The sequence below is a fragment of the Anopheles stephensi genome, chromosome 2 (assembly GCF_013141755.1).
Source record: "Anopheles stephensi strain Indian chromosome 2, UCI_ANSTEP_V1.0, whole genome shotgun sequence".
NCBI classification, from domain to species: domain Eukaryota; kingdom Metazoa; phylum Arthropoda; class Insecta; order Diptera; family Culicidae; genus Anopheles; species Anopheles stephensi.
The window spans coordinates 88,950,810-88,967,967 of NC_050202.1; the positions used below are offsets into that span (position 1 = coordinate 88,950,810).

Sequence of the window (17,158 nt, forward strand, 5' to 3'; positions counted from 1 at the left end):
CTTATTCAGGTGAAAGAATTTTGTCCAATTTCAAAACGAATATTTTCTTTTGTTGCCGGTTTCTGGGTTTGCAAACATCTGCAACGACCACTTCACCGAAAAACCCCGAACCGTTCGATACTGCAATGGCGTACGTGAATTGCACCGTAACTATCTTTCGCTCAATGCAGTCTCGGTCGGTGTGAGAATGCCGAAGAGACGTGAAGTGGGCCGGAGATTTGTTGCAAAATTCTATTATTCGCTTCTGTGCCTTGGTGTGCCTGTCTCAGCAAGAAACAAGCCCGCAGACGAACAAGTTGCTGGTCGAGAAGTCGATGCAATTATGTAAACGACAGCCGTTCGTTCGTTTGGGTGATGGGGGAGACCTTTTATTGACAGCATTGTGACATTTGTTGCTGACTGACTTTTGCTGCTCGCGTTAATCATGGGGCAGCCGTCGGCAGTAGCGTTTCCATTACACCACCACTAACCTCGTATCATCGTCAGGCAACGTTAACCTTAATTTGTGTTTAGCTGCATACGACGTTAGCCCGCAACGGCTGTGCCGGTCGAGCGTTCGGAGGTCCATCGGTTCCATTAGTGCATTATCAATTTCCACCCACACGCGCAGTAATATAATCGCATTCCTTTGCATCCCCATGCACTGATACACCCCTTTCCGCTTCTGTTTCCGTTTCTCCTGCAGGCTCTATTACACACGCATGACGTGGTAGCTAGGGAAGTATACGGCGAAGAAGCGCTTCGTGTAACGCCACCACCGATCGCGCCCTACCTGAACGGCGGAAACGATGAAATCGACAACGGTGACGCCGGAGAGCTACAGCACGTTACGCGCGTCCGGCTGGTGCAATTCCAGAAGAACACCGACGAACCGATGGTAAGCGCTCGATGGTGAACGGGCCCACGCGAACGATCGATCGCTAAGCCACCTTGTGTGGGTGTGTTTCTTTTTTCTTACCGTTCCCCGTATCACAGGGTATAACGCTGAAGATGACCGAAGACGGCCGGTGCATCGTGGCCCGGATCATGCACGGTGGCATGATCCACCGGCAGGCCACGCTGCACGTCGGCGACGAAATACGGGAAATCAACGGCCAGCCGGTGCAGCATCAAACAGTCAGTCAATTACAGCGATTGCTGCGGGACGCGCGCGGTTCTGTTACTTTTAAAATAGTTCCTTCATATAGAAGTGCCCCACCGCCGGTTGAGGTGAGTAATGACGCGTAGGACGTACGAACTCCTCAAACTGCGCCCATATGGTGAATCGAACCTTTTGCAAAACCTTCCACGATCCTATCAAGTCTGCCCACCACCCAAGTTCAATGCTTGCATGTGTCAGGTTTCTCAACATCCCCCACAGAGGGTAATTTTATTACTTCCAACAAAATTCAAATCCTATAGCAACCAACCCCCGGTACAGCAAGAAAACCAAGTTGTTTATTTGAAGCAACGAAACATATGTTACCCTATCGAAATCCATTTTTCCCCTGTACGCTGTAACCCATGAATTTGATGTTTGCCCTTCGTATTTTCTTCCTTTACGCCGGAAATACGAACACGCACATACGCGCGCGAGCAGCTATTCAGGATAAGACCAGCACCGGTTTTAGTAAGTATTTTTAACGGTACTTCCACATCTTCGCTACTCGCTACTCGCCTTACACAAGCATATCATTTTCCAAACGTGCTCCGTTCCGTTTACTTCGAATCGGTTTCTTGTTTGTTCATTTTGGTTGTTTTAATTCGTCATTCTGTTTTTCGATGACTTCACTCATCTGTGATAATAAATATGCCATTTTTGTGTACCCAAAACGAAGCCCCGGATATGTATTCTTCAATCATTACAAACAAACTTTTGCTTCCTACCCAATTTCTGGTTGATCAGATTTTCGTACGAGCTCAGTTCGACTATGACCCGCTGGACGACGAGCTGATACCTTGTGCGCAGGCAGGGATAGCTTTTCGTGTCGGTGATATTCTACAGGTAAGCTCCATTTCGCACCGTCCACCCCACTTCCATCCGTGCGTCGAGACTGTTTTTAATGACATCAATGTCCGGTCGCACTATTTGCAGATTATTAGCAAAGACGATCATCATTGGTGGCAGGCCAGGCATGACGCTGCGGGAGGTTCAGCCGGATTGATACCCTCACCAGAGCTTCAGGAATGGCGCATCGCCTGCCAATCGGCGGACAAATCCCACAAAGAACAAGGTAAGCTCCTGAGCTGATTGGCTTCCGCCGCTTAACTCTTCATCCCAACCACTGGGGATGGGTCTTCAACGTTGCCATCGGGCAAGACTGTAATTTGTTTACGCAACATCACCGTCCGACTTAATTTTTCGTTTGAGGTGAAAATGATTAAAATATTTATTGGCTTCATTTTGATACAAACATATGGTCCTGGTGATGTCAGTAGACAAAATATGGCTGGCCGACAACGTTCGCAAACTTTTGTAAAAAGATGTGAAAATGATTGTAAAAACTTCGCCTTAAAGTAACGTCACAGTCCTATGTCAAACCAACACACACACAGACACACAACCCATGTATACCACAGATAAACAGCAAATGATCCTCATAGTGTTTTCGCAAAACTCACAACACCCACATCTCACCACGATTAGTCATCCATGCAGCCCATTCTCGATCCATTGTTACTGTGGCTCAATGTTAATGCTGTTCCATTTCCTGTGCGTGCATATTCCGTGTGTATCCGTATTTCTGTGTGTATGTGTTTCGATGTGCCTCTTCTTCGTTCTTGCTCTACTCTGTTTACGCTTTCATTTTATTTTCATTCCGGATCAATGTGAGAATGATAACTCGTGCTCGAGTTTTCTTCTTTTTTTATTTGTCGGGATAGCCGTAAGCGATCCAGCTACTTATGGTTTTTTTCCCCCATGTCCATCTAATCCCCTTACTCTGTTAGTTTCTCTACTGTTTGTTACTGGTTACATGTGTGTTTATGTGGTCGTGTCTGTCTCTCTCTCTCTATCTCTTTTTCTAGAAAATATATCCTTTCTTCTATAAGTTTTTCCTATGGTTTAATTTTTCTACGTTCCATAACATTTTTTTCAACTGACCCTTAACTAACGCTGTACAAAAAGTTTTCATTCCGTACAATTCTACAATCGTCTGTGCTCCTGAAACTCTGTCCATTTGTATTCGCTATCCAATAGTGTCTGTGTGTTCCTGTATCTAAGCTTCAAACTTGTTGTCGTTCGTTCCAATACCTTACAAAAAGCGTGTCCTCAAACCATTCGTTACATATCTGGGCGAGCTCATATATCTGGCTCGTATATATCAGATGCAAATATTTACCAAAAAAAAAGCAACAAATTGAATATTTACCGCCATCGATAACACGTAGTTTAAATTTGTTTCGAAAATCACTTTCATCGACTGCGTCTTGGTGCAACCGTGCATTCGACAGGAGAGGCAGGGCCCGGTTGTTCAGCACAGGCCGAAGGATGTGAAGGACCCACAGGTACAGGAACCAGTTGTTGCAAGAAAAAAAACGAATCTGCAAACAAACAAACCAATACACCAATTTGATCATTCCGTTGCGATATTTGCGTTCGGGTCGCCGACATCGTTCGGTGGCAAGGACCTGCTATTTACGCGTACTTTATTCGTGTTCGTGTTTGATTTTGTTTTCCAATCATTCATTGTGATTTTGTGTGATTATTCGCCGTATTTTCTTGAGTATTTTGTACTGTAGGTAGTTTATATTTTCTGTTTCTCTATAATACATTTGCACAAAACCACATCGCCTAGGTAGGATTTTTATTGCATGATAGAATTGTCGAATTTTCAAACTCATTTAGTTTGTTAGTGTTGGTGTTAAATATGGATCTTGTTGTTGCATTTTGTATTTTGTCTTTAAGGGTTTTTTGCTGCATAATTCTCACACTCGAATCATAAATTGAAAGCAAAAGCTAGTACACGTTCGAATGGTTCCAGTTGAGCAATTGTTACTGTGCCATCGACAGTACAGTATACCATTTATTGTAACACAAAGTGATAAACGACCACTGCTCGAAATCGAAATACATCTTCCACTGTCCACTGTTTCTTACGATTGTGTTGATTGCATTTCGACCCACGCACACACAAACACACATTTATTATGCTTTTGTGATGGTGGCATTCGGTCAGCAACTCATACAACCCGAACACCCTCCCGGGTTTGGCGAGCGAAGGAAAGTCTAATAATCATTATTCAAAGCTGCAGCACTTAAGTGTAGCGTGGTCCGTCTTGGACGCGCCATTCTATTCTCCTATCGAACGTGACAATAGAGCCTCGACGGTTTCTTCATCGATCGAATAATCCGTTCGGGAAGGAGTCGAAATAGCAAGTGGAAATAGAAAAACTGGCACCCAACTAGTTGTGGATTCATCTGCTGGCACGTTCCAACGATCGTTAAAAGCTTTGTTCAAAATGGGTTCGAGAGAGGCCCTTGTGCGATAGAACAAACTATAGGCCATTCGTCGGCTATTGTTCCTCGCAAAATAGGAACTTTTCTGGCAATGGCGAATCACAAATTTCTCTCACGAATTTCTTGCTTCATTAACAACAATCAATCGCTTATACACAAATGCTTTTAGCAATTTGAAGTGTTTTCATTCTCGCCATCTACTACCAGGGTTGCTTTAGCAAGTTTTTAAAAGGCTTTCTAAGAGATTTTTATCGCGTTTAAATTTTTTAAATAATTTTGTGTATTTTTATCATATAATTTAACAGCATGTTGAAAATATTGTTTGCACAATTTTGTATAGTAAAGTAAGCCTAGAACTTCAATAGTTACTACTCTCAAGCACACTTTCACTAAGCACTACAGCTGGGCTAGTGCATATCTAACACTCACCAGTAATTTTTCTTGTACTTCACTTTCACTACACTTCATCTAAAAAAGAAAATCCAATTTTGGCACTCTCTGCCCTTTTTGCCCCCAGTATTATCAGTAACAAGATGAAATTGTTCGCTTTAATCAAACACGCAGACGAAGCAATTTTCTAACGCCGAAAATGTCTAATCAAACAATTTGATGTCTTTTTGCTTTTCAATCCACCATCATCCTGTATCCACGATGAACGCGACTATCAAAGTAGTTAATTGCTCAATATTTAGTCGTAAAAAGAAACAGTGTCGGGATAAATATTTGGCGAAACACAATGCGGTCTTCGATCAGCTGGATCTGGTAACGTACGAGGAGGTGGTCAAAGTACCGAGTAAGTAATGCCCCATGCACATTCTACACCATCGCTTCAGCGTGACGATGCTCTCCGGTCGTCCCCTGCATATGCTTAATTTGGTTCATCTCATTCGTAACACACGATGTCCATGTTCGTGTTTCTGTTTCTGTCTCCCCGACATCCGCCATTCGCGCAGTTGGTGATCCAGCTTTCCAAAGACGCACCCTGGTGTTGCTCGGAGCGCACGGCGTAGGACGACGTCATATCAAAAATACGCTCATCGCAAAATATCCGGATAAATACGCTTATCCAATACCACGTAAGTACTACGCCCCCGCCCAAACGATGCATGCAGTTGAGCTGCTGCAGAACCTAGCTGTAGCGGCATCAAAGTATCAACCATGTTCTTGACTAACTCGCTCGGTACGTTTCGCTGACCAACGCAGATACCACCAGACCACCACGACCGGATGAGGAGAATGGGCGAAGCTACTACTTCATATCACACGATGAGATGATGGCGGATATTTCGGCCAACGAGTACCTCGAGTACGGTACGCACGAGGATGCGATGTACGGTACCAAGCTGGAAACGATACGACGCATCCATGCGGACGGCAAGATGGCAATACTGGACGTGGAACCACAGGCCTTAAAAATACTTCGAACAGCCGAATTTACGCCGTACGTTGTGTTCATAGCAGCGCCACTGCTGCAAAACATCGCCGACGTAAGTAGATACCACTCGTTCTATACTTGCTTCGTTAAATTTGCTTAAAGGCTTTTTAAAGTATGGGAGGAAAGTTGTGAGAACACCTCAACTCTAGGTTTTCTGGTTATTGAAGCTTTTAGCTCCAATGTTGATGCTAATGCGATTATTAACGCATGCATTTAAAAAAATAGACTGATTTCTTTTGACAAAAATATTGTCGATGGGTTGCTTTCTGGCAATCCTTTGGGACCCTAACCATGACGTTAAAATAAATGTTCACGGCTGTTCAACTCTTTTTGGGCATAGACGATCAGTTGACATCCCACCTTGGAGATAAAATGATTGCGATAGAGAATTACCTAATAAATTTTAATGGTTGCAGATGAGATCAGGAAGTTCGTAAACGTGTTCACTTTCTGAAGGATTGTCACTTACACGGACCAGGATATGTTTTTCCTAGACGGGATTTATATGAATGCTCTGAACTCTGGATCCATTTTTTCATCGATGATGCCCCAAGCAAATAAGTCTCGACTGTTTTCACCTTAGACTCTCCATCTAAATGGACAATGGTGAAATGTTTTGTATCAATAAAAAATAAATGATACAAAATACGAAAAAGACTTACGTAGATCGCTAGTATTCAGGATTTGAGGAAATCAGTCTATGTTTGAATGCTTACGTTATAGCGATTCAACTCTAATTATCCTCCATCTTTGAACGGAGATTATCTATAGGAGTTAAAATTTACCTTCCATTATCACCCGCTTTGCTTTACGGCGGGACCCATAATTTCCCACAGTACGACGGTAGTCTCGAGCGTCTCGCCAAAGAGTCCGATATGCTGCGCCAGGCGTACGGTCACTTCTTCGATCTGACCATCGTCAACAACGACATCGGTGAGACGATAGCAACGCTGGAGAACGCTATCGACAAGGTGCACTCGACCGCCCAGTGGGTCCCGGTGTCCTGGCTGTACTGACAAGATAGTGAGCTAGAATGTCCCGCTTGTTTGGAGGATGAGTGCGATTGTGAGTGCGACTGTGAGCTGGATCTGAAGTGAGCGGTCGGCCGGATACCTCACGGAAGAAATACGAAACAAAACAAACAAACAAACCCACGGTACACAGCTACAGTAGCAGAAAGAGACGGTACACCGAAACACTGAACCCGGGTTAATTTTTGTGCAAGCACAGGGTATGGTTCAAAACAGACGGTTCTTAGTGTTTTAGTAGCGAATCAAATCAAATTGGCGATTGGGTGCGGTATGTTGTTATCGGTTGAGATACACGGCGGTTGTACAAATTTTGTGGTTTTTTTATGTTTAACATCAAATTCATTGCAAAGTACATTATTCCAAAGATCATTTTGTTATGCAGATAATTGATTGTTCAATTTCCCATATAGTTAATCAACCAGTATAGTGAATTAAGAGGTCTAGTTTTTCTCAATATAAGTGTTATGTTTTAGTACAATATTACATCACCGTGTAGCAAATTTCGTTCAAAAATGTTATTTTCTTGGTTTCAATTTGTTTCTTTAAAGTTGGAGTTGTTGCAATCCAACGTAACATTGCTGTTTTATTTGTTGAACACTCCACCATACCCTATTGTTATATGTTGTCAAACACGTTTCTACTAGCGACAGTCGGTGTATTACACATACAAAATGAAAGAAGAAAAAGAAAGGAAAAGAAAAGAAAAAAAAAAACAAAACCAAAAAAAATAAAACGAAGTGATAGAAAACGCAAACATTCACACAACAACACTTACTGCAAAGGAGTATAATTATAAAGATAATAACTAACGACACAAGCATACACTTAACTAGAACTCTTTTTAAAAGAACTAACGCAGAAAGCAAGCGCAACGCCAAACACAGGGCGAAAGCGAAACAGCAAAAACAACAAAACAAAAACAACCCAAGTTACAAAAAGCGGAAAAGCAAACAAGCAAAACAAAAACCAACACAACTAACAAAAAAAACAACAAATAAATTCAAACGATTACTGAAAGGTGAACAAAAACAAAAGAACCGAGCGTAGGAAGAGCAGAGGAAAATATTAGTTAGATTTAATCTTAACCAAAATAAACTGAAAATGAAAAAAGAAAAACAAATGTTAACATAATTCATAATAATTATTATAATAACGCTAATAATAATGACGAATGAAATTAAATCAAGAGTATTGCAATTCAAAGAAAGTAAAAACAAACAAAACACACACTCAAACACGTGAACACAAACACATTAAAAGAACAACAACAGAAAACCAAACGACAGTAGAAACAAAACAAAATGGTTGCAACAAACACACCCACACAAACACAAAGAAAGAAGAAGAAGAGAAAACAGCAACACACACACACATACACGCAACACATATAGGAGAGAACTTATTACGTTTGAATTGGGTGTAGAAAAAAGTAACGTTTGACGAATGTGTTTTCGTGTGTTTTGTTTTCTAGTAATTTGAGGCATATTCTGCGAAGAGGATAAAGAAACACCACCCTCTCCAGGTGGGCGGCTAGGGTTAGTGGAGTAGATGAGGTGGGGATTTGAAGCGAAAGGTTATATGTTATTTGAAACAACAACAGCAAAAAAACGCAGCTGGAGTAGTAGTTGTAGCGTCGAACAGAAGCAACAAAACAATCGGTGCGGTGCCATATGCAGACAGACAGTGTTAGGGTGGGCCGCAGCGAAAAATACAAATACATGATGCAGTGCGACTACTGCAGCCCCTAGCAAAAGAAAAACGGGGGAAAAAGGGTGAAAAAAAACAAGTTCAAAGCAAAAGCAAAACCAATCGAGCAATTGGAGGAGAGATAGTTTGTTGAAATTCATTCACTTATAGATGGGAAAATTGAACAACAAATACCAAAACAAACGAGCAAAACATGTTAGACGAGGACCTTTCCAGGTATCGTTCATACGGTGTAGAAGATAATGGTCATGTTCATGGTTTGATGTTCGATTTTTTTTAAACATCATTTAGAGGTTTTTGAGTTGAGCTTTACACAACTGTTTTGGCATTTCAAGGAAAACCCATCAAGCTAATTTATCGAAGCCGTTCGGCTGTCATCAAACTGCAGTTTCTAAAACACGGACAGCTTTCATGTGGTGTTGAAAACATACACTGCGCAAAGAAAAACTTACACGCACAAACAAGTACGAAATAAGATCTTGCCTTGGCTGATTACAGTAATTGTGCAACGAAAAATCACTTGGAAAATCGAAGCACAAAGCAAACCCAATACTTGGTCAACCATTCAATCATCCCAACCCCCATTCTATCTGTCTCTTCCGAATTTCCAACCTATAACGAGTGTGTTAGTACCGCTAGCTGCAAATGTAACACTTTTTCGTTGAACAATTCTAACGCACACACGTACATCAGAACCCGGTGCCAGACATACTTTTTTAATGTGAAACACACTGACCCAACCCAACAACGGCCAGTGCTGAAAGGTATGAAATCAGGTTTTAAAACTTTCTACTAAACATTCCATACGGATTTTCCTCCCATTTCCAATGGAACGATAACAGTGCAGAAAGACAACATAAACAATCGGAGCGTAAACACTAACGTGGCAGCAGAGTAAGTACAGCCGGCGCACGTTTGTGAAGCTTGCCGCATGTGTAACCGAGGAGCTTCTCTTTATGGGTGTGTGTGTGTGGAGTGGAGAGAGAGAGTGTGTGTGTGTTGAAGACGACAATGAATTTCGGAAACAATCTTTAAAACATGAAAACCCAACAAAAAAAGAAAACACAAAAGCATTACAATTGTTGGTTCCCAGCGTAGAAAATGGAAAATTTGTATTACACACCATTGCGAAGTACTTTATAGCAAAACATAAAGCCCCCTAAAAACATATATTTGGGACGATAACCTTTGGTCATCTACATGTTTTAGAGACAAAACAAACAAGCAAACAAACAAACAATCAAACATATTACTCATAGTGGCAAGATACACAGACACACGCAGTGCACGCTAATAAACTCACTCACTCACACTTTACAGCCAAAGCGTGCCAGCACGAACGGCACACGGCCAGTGTAATCCAATGCGCATCCAGTGTAGGGACACGCGAAAAAATCGGGACATCGTTGTTCTCCTGCCTGCGAATGCTCCCGAGCGTGTACTACATTGGGCGGTGCCCGTAGCACGAGTAACTGTGGTAGAGTTGTTGGACAAATTTGCACATAACGCAATCAGCTAGCAGAGCAGAACAAAAACGAATCCTCTATACTAGAGTCCACTATCACGAAAAGCAATTATAATACAGCAAAAGAAGAACCCACTCACACACACACGTGTATCAAAAGAAAGACAAAACTCTATATTTATTACCAAAAAAAACACAAGCAAGCACACACAAGCAACATGTTTAAGAAATCAAAAAGTATTGAGCCTAGTTTTCAGTTTTTTCTTCTTGGCAACAAAACGTAGAAAACGAGCAAAACAAATAGAACCGATGCATTAAACACGCATCCCCCTAAAATAGGGTTAAACAAAGCAGCAACCCAGTGTATGTGTTTCTATCCCGGATGGCGTTACGCGCTGGTTCGCTGCCGTTACGTGAATTCAAGATATGCGCCTAACGTTATGCAATATTACGGTTCCAGCATTTGAATCAACAAGCGAACGAACAGCACCAACGAGCCACAAGGGAGTAGAAATGCAAAGCTACATCAAACAAGTGATGAATAAAAACCAAACTCAAACTCATACCAAGCAGTGAGATATAAACACACAACAATCTTAAACGTTAGCTAATTTGGAAGGGTTTGTTTTTTTTTTCATAATCAAACTAAAAGCGAAACCAAAACCCCCGAAACAAAACCATTAAACGCACAGTGTGACTTCTTCTTCTTCCCTTCCTCAACGAGACGGCAGTGTAATCTTCCCCGTGAAACCCGTGTATACAATAAAGCGAAGTTTTAAAACTATAATAATGAAATCGAAAAGTGAAACAGCAGCAGCAGCGTGGCGCTACAGGAATACACCTACAAAGAAACCTACACACAGATCGAACGTAAACGAACTCTTAACAATAAAAACAATAATTTCGTCGAAATTAAAAACAAAACAAAAAAACCGCATGAAACAACATAACTTCACACCCTTCTAGTGTTTGTAAAAGCAAAAAAAAGGGGGGGAGGCTTCTGGTATGGCGGTGAAAACAAAAACGAAATTTACTAAACATATAAAACCACAAATCGTTATCGGAAAGGATCGACAGACAAGTTCGAGCAATAGGCAAACAACAGTCGAAATTTAAAACCGCAAAATGCAAATTTAAATTTTCAATGCCCTATACCTAAACCCGCGGCACACCACAAAGCAACACGGTTGACTTAAAGAGGAGAAAAAACAAACGAAGGAAAAGAAGGATGAGACTAATAACACAAATAAATTAGTAGAACGAACGTCGTCTCAACAGGGAAGAAAACCTTCCTTTTTCACTTCCACCCTCAATTTACTTACGGTAATCACAGGCGCGTAACGCAATGCTAGCAAACGAAATAAAAACAAAGGAAAACAAAGAAGTGAAAGTTAAATAAATAAAACAAAACAAAAACCCACACACGCACACATGCGCGCGCGCGCGCGCAAGTAAACAAGCAATGGCAGCGGGCAACGGGTGTGTGCAGTAAAGCAAAGCGAGAAGTTAAACATGGTGAAGCTCGGAACTCTCTACTGTAAAAGTATTATTTTACTAGTTTATTTTGTTTTTGGATGAAAAAATTCTAATAAAAGTGACGTTAATATAAAAAAAATATAAACCAAAACCTTGTGTATGTTTATGAGTGTGAGACCGTGAAGATGTGATGACCGGAGAGAGAGTTATGATTAAACATTTTCATTAAGCATCCCTTTCCTCGTGATTGGTATCTGCTAATACATGCAAGGATGGATCGTCTAGTATCAAATTTACAAGCACTAACGTGTGTATGTGCATGTGTAGTTGCTCATCTTCCTACAAAGAATGTGCAGAATAATCGTTTTTCTAACCTCGAGCGATGCGATGCTTTGCCACCAACAAATCCATCCCATCGCCGCTGACGCTACCCATCATCCTCGCTCGTCACGCTATCTCGGATCCGATTTCCGGTTCCGGTCGTCGTATTGAGGCCACCCCGGGGAGGATATGTGTATAAATATATTACTGTAGCGTGGCGAAAGGCCACCCAATTCTTTACATCTGCTGCTCCGGTATGAAATACGACCGCAATGCTTAGCGTCGCCCCGGTGCAATTTGCACAATCGATCCGCCGTAGTAAGGACTATGACTGGTGTGACCGCGTCTGTCTAGCTCTAGACAGAGCATCATGGGTCGGCCACGATCGAAGACTGTTTGTTCGTGTTTGTTGTAGCGGTGGAGCGGAGCATCGTGTGCCGTCGTGGGTTTTGCATGAATATTCATATCCCGCCCCAGACACCGGGTTCGGTCGCCGGACGTCGGAATTGGCCTCGGCCAAATAGTGGCGCAGCAAAGTAAACCCAATCCTGCCTACGGCGCTTGTTTGCCCAGCGTCAACCACCATAATTAGAGCGCAATCCTTGGCCGGGCCGTGCGCTCTCATTGATTTCGTACCGACTAGCGACTAGCTCGGCCGGGATGCATCCCTGGCGTCCGGTGCGTGCGTCTGAGGCCAAGTTACAACGGTGCGCAGTGCAGGAGAAAGAAAATTAAAAGCGCCCCGAGCGTAAGAGCACATCTATTATGGTTGGATGGTTGGTGGTTTACCCCAATGCAACTGACAGCGTGCAAGTACAATTATTCGCTACAAGGTAACCTGCTGCTTATGGCTGCCTTTGTGCAGTTCCTTGTACACAGGCGGGCGCTTTTGTGTGCAAAGGGAAGAGCAAGCATTTTCTAATGAGATACCTTAGTGATTGACACGTACCGGGCGTGTTTGGTAATGTTGCTATTGCTAACATACAAAACAACTACTTGGAATATTGTGAGCAGGAGACCAGCGAGTACAATGTTGAGTAAGGTTAGAAAATTTACTTTGCGCTCACAGCTGATTAGAAATGAAATTGCATACTTTTAGGCGGCCAAAAACTTCGTAGCTCCGGACTGTTCGAGCAATGAGTCCTTTGCAGAAGGAAGCAATATAGCATACTCTCATCATAAATTCGTATCAAGGATTTGTCTTCCAGGATTGTTTTCTACAACATATCTCCTGACAGCATCTCCAAGCTTGCTAACCTCCATCTAGCAGGATATCCCAATATACTCTAGTACTGCAAAATAGTTTGGCTTCGCGTTCTCAAAAGGTCTTGGCCTACCATTTTTGGTAGGGAAAACCAGGGTAACTGTGACTACTGAACCGTATCGCCCTAATACCTCCTCTGTTTCATGAACTCTTATGAAGTTGTTAATACCAGAAATAAAAGTCTATGAACCATATTTTTCCGAGGTTGTAGTCATATATAAGCCGCAAGAACATTGTGTGGAGTTCACGGATAAGACCGGATGACAGTTTTGATTGCGCGATCTCATCTGTCGAATCCCAAGCAATGTTTGTACTACTAGTCGTATACGACTAAGCAGTGATTCCAGCCCAAATCCAGTGTACTGTTCTTCTTACGGAACAGGATATCAGGCGAATATTTTATTGGCTGAATGTTCTTAGCTAGTGTTGAAGCAATGAGGCTGAGGGTACTGATATTCTATACCGATATAGCCCATACACAACATCTTCAACGAATTCCGATGATCCATGTGGACTCTAGAATTTCTCTGCAGCCTGATCAAATTGATACATTGTATCAGTAGTCTCTAGTGGGAAACCACGTCAAGAGAGTGAAACCGAACATTCTAACCATCCAAGTTCAAACGATTTTTTTTTCGCAAGACCAAATGACAGAATATAATGGTCCTGGATTTACATTACTTCCGGTTTTTACTCAGATTTTTTTTTTTAATCCACTAAATAGAAACAAAAATTGTACATTAAATGTGCTAATAACCTGTCAGATTCTCACATCACACTCATGTCGTTATTATTTTATGGTTTTCAGCCATCTCGTTCAACATCTCTCAACGTCCGGTGCCTATTTGCTTGCCGGACTTCCTTGAAAGAGCATCCTACGTCCTGCGTGTTGTCCCTTGCGGCAATGAAGTATTTATATTTTTGCATACACAAAACCTTGCCGCACCGGTCTGGGACGTTTTGGTTTTGTTTTTTGCTTCTATTGCTAGTTGGCAAATGTTTGCGGAACATTCCATTCCAATTTTTGTCCCATCCCGAATTGTGTGACCTGGCGTACCTGTGTTCTGGGACATTAATCTTACCGTCAACAGGATGGAACGCTGGAACGCCCTGACGTTGACTGGTGGGTAAAACTAAGGAGGGACGATCAAGTCGGATAGGAGCACGAGGCTTTGTTTACACTCCTTTTCACGGAAAAGCATGATGGCGATTGAAGATGAAGGCGCAGAGAGGACGCACAGTGTGTCCGCCTTTCGATGACATCTCTCGTTAGCATTTATGGCTGACCTTTTGACCCGCCTGCCGTCACATTCTTCGGGAAGCTTTTCCCTTTGGGGAATGTGTCTTCCATCCAGGAAAAAAAAAACTTCTTTTACTTTGCCGTACGTTAATGTTAAACTGCCCGTTAAGAAGGGACGCGCGCGCGTGAATATTAGGCAAACCGGAAACGAGTCCAAAAGACACAAAAAAGGGCTGCCCTGCACAGGGTTTGGGCGCTGAAAAATGTATGCTCGTGCAGGCTCGTTATTCCCCGTTCGAATCTTATTTCCATCGAAACACAATTTCCGTCCACTTGCGCACCTGGCGAAAGGAGGAAGGAGGAGGTCCCGGACCGGTCCACAGGATGCTCCGTTCGTCCGCTCGAAACCGGCTCGAAATCGAAACGTATAATAGCGGAAACTCGGGATGAAAAACAAAAACTTTGCGAATCGGAAAAGAAAGTTCACGTTCACGTTTCGCACCGCATGGCGGCGTGAAAGCGACGTAGCCCATTTGCGTTGATTGCGCCTATCGATCGTTGTAGCAACACTGATAACAGGGCGGGCCATGCCGACCGTCGCTTTCGCTCGTTCACTTCCGGGCGTCCGTTTTTCCGGCACACAAAAGGCTGGCCAGGCTCCTAGCACACGCAGACAGCTCGAACCGAAAAACAGATGGCTGTAACGGCTAGAGTTTCTGAGTGTATGTGTGCGGCGTGTAGGCCGGCAAATTATGTGATTTGTGGCCGGCTCAGCAGTTGGTTACCATTTTCTTGGAAGTGTCGGCAACCACACGGCAAGTCCCTGCCCTGTATGTCCGCATAGTAGCGCACCCGGCACGCTGAATGGATTTGATTGAGCGTGGCGCGCGTCGTGCGAACTGCGCTCTGCTTATTCGACGGCTAATTGGATTCATCGTTCATCGGTTATTTATTTTCCTTCGCTTCGCGTGCTAATTTATTATTCGCTGCACTGTGAATGCAATTGATTTATCACACTAGATCGGCTGAAAGTGGTCTTTAATTTTCATTCCAAACACATCGGTCCCGGGCGCCATTTCCTCGCGGCAAACGTCTTCAAACACTCTCAAGAGCCAACTTCCGCAAAACCGAACGACAGGGCAATCTGGGGCCCGGCCCGGGGGTAAGTGAATTGGCCCCGGCACAGCTTTAAACCTGACAGTACCGCCGCTGGCAGTACATTTGATGTCCGTTTCCATAATTTGATTTCGGCAAAACCGGGCCGGAAATGGACTCAATGCATAAAAAGCGTCAGCGGTGAGTGCCGATAAGAAGCCTTAAACCCTTAGAACACACACACACACACAGCGATCACAAGCTTGCGAGCTCGGATGCTGTAGGCGCGTCACAGAAGAATACAAAATTAATTTTCACCGCCTTGAAATGGAGACGCCTGGTGTTTTGTTGTGTCGCGCGCGTGGACGAAAGCTCTCACGCATATCGCACCATTGGTACCATGGACGTGGAAAGCCCTATTTCCTACAGCGTTTACTACTACGTTCGCATTCTTTTTTGGGCTTTTTAGCCTATTGAAAAGTTTATCGTTTTTATAGATGGTTTTGCTCGAAGCTTCTTTTTACGCTTTACGTTTTGCCATGAAATGCAAATGGATGTGATAGATCCGCGTATTGAGATGGAGCTGATTTTTTTAGTTAACGCTTCGTGAATGATGTAGATAAAAAATATATACGCACAAGAATTACGTAATTAATTTAATTTCGTTCGTAATCACTAAATTAGTTGCTCACTCTATGCCTCACTGCAATACGGCTCACGGCAGAGATGAGAGTTAAACATAAAAGCCAGCAAACATACTTTCTTATTAAAGGTCAAATGCTTCCATTGAAATGTTCAGCAATGTCACAGGAATTTTAAATCTGAACGTAAAATGAAAGAATTTAATTATAGCACTGCTCGAGAAACTTTTAATTTGCTGCTGTAATGAGAGTTCTGTGAAGCATCCCATTGTGATGTTGTAAAGCTTGGTGTAAACATTTTCGTGGGGGTTCTCCCGTGCTATGTGGTTGAGAATTGCTTCAAGTAGCCATGGTTGAGTGCAGCAGTTCTAGGAGCATTATAAGGTTCCATAGCACGTACTAGAGTTCATCCCTTATACTACAAGATCGAGAAGAGGAAAATCAGCTATGAACTTTCAAAGAGGATTCATGCCTCAATTTTTTCCTTTGATTTTGAAGGCTCTCCTATTGTAGCAGAAGCTTAGCAAAAACACCAAGAAGCCCTAAGAAACGGTAACCATAAAGATCGCACTTTGAAAGTCGTCCATCTATCTATTCTACCTTAAGTCAAACATCCTCACCGACAACAACATAGATGTTGAGGTACGTGTAAGAGTCTCTAAAATTCAGACTCGCCTCTGAACTCTGTTCAAAACTGATGAAATAAAACTTAAAATTTATGCGTGGCTATGTTTTTGTTGCCAAATTATTATATTTCTAAAGTAATTGAATTGAATCAACCATCAAGAGAACCAACGTGCTGTTCATACCTCCACTTTCATAACGCTCGATTTCAGATGCGCGCTGCAAATAATTGTAGTGTACAGCTGTGCAAAAGGACGACAGAAGTAGTGGATAAATATTTGCCACCAATCAGTGGGCGCCACATTGCTGCAAATGCTTTGTTATCTATTCAACACTAAGGATGAAACATTATGCATCGATGCATACGACTAAACCATGCAGCAAATTATCTTATTAGCGATGTTTCCCTGCTCATCCAGCA

General features: G+C 42.6%; 1 protein-coding gene across 30 annotated transcripts in view; it reads left to right on the forward strand.

The window, feature by feature from the left end:
- LOC118505168 (peripheral plasma membrane protein CASK) overlaps positions 1–11,574 on the forward strand; it is a 207,945-nt gene extending 196,371 nt beyond the window's left edge. For 13 of the 30 annotated variants that reach the window (XM_036040574.1, XM_036040598.1, XM_036040576.1 and 10 more), the window contains 10 exons: positions 686–877; positions 976–1,209; positions 1,580–1,609; positions 1,877–1,984; positions 2,075–2,213; positions 3,433–3,486; positions 5,109–5,231; positions 5,392–5,514; positions 5,642–5,925; positions 6,710–11,574. In XM_036040574.1, the coding sequence (XP_035896467.1) occupies positions 686–877; positions 976–1,209; positions 1,580–1,609; positions 1,877–1,984; positions 2,075–2,213; positions 3,433–3,486; positions 5,109–5,231; positions 5,392–5,514; positions 5,642–5,925; positions 6,710–6,889 (1,467 nt within the window). In that variant the 3' untranslated portion in view covers positions 6,890–11,574. The remainder of the gene's footprint in view (positions 1–685; positions 878–975; positions 1,210–1,579; positions 1,610–1,876; positions 1,985–2,074; positions 2,214–3,432; positions 3,487–5,108; positions 5,232–5,391; positions 5,515–5,641; positions 5,926–6,709) is intronic. The other 17 variants (XM_036040597.1, XM_036040602.1, XM_036040603.1 and 14 more) reach the window with 10 other exon arrangements.
- Positions 11,575–17,158: the final 5,584 nt, after the last annotated feature.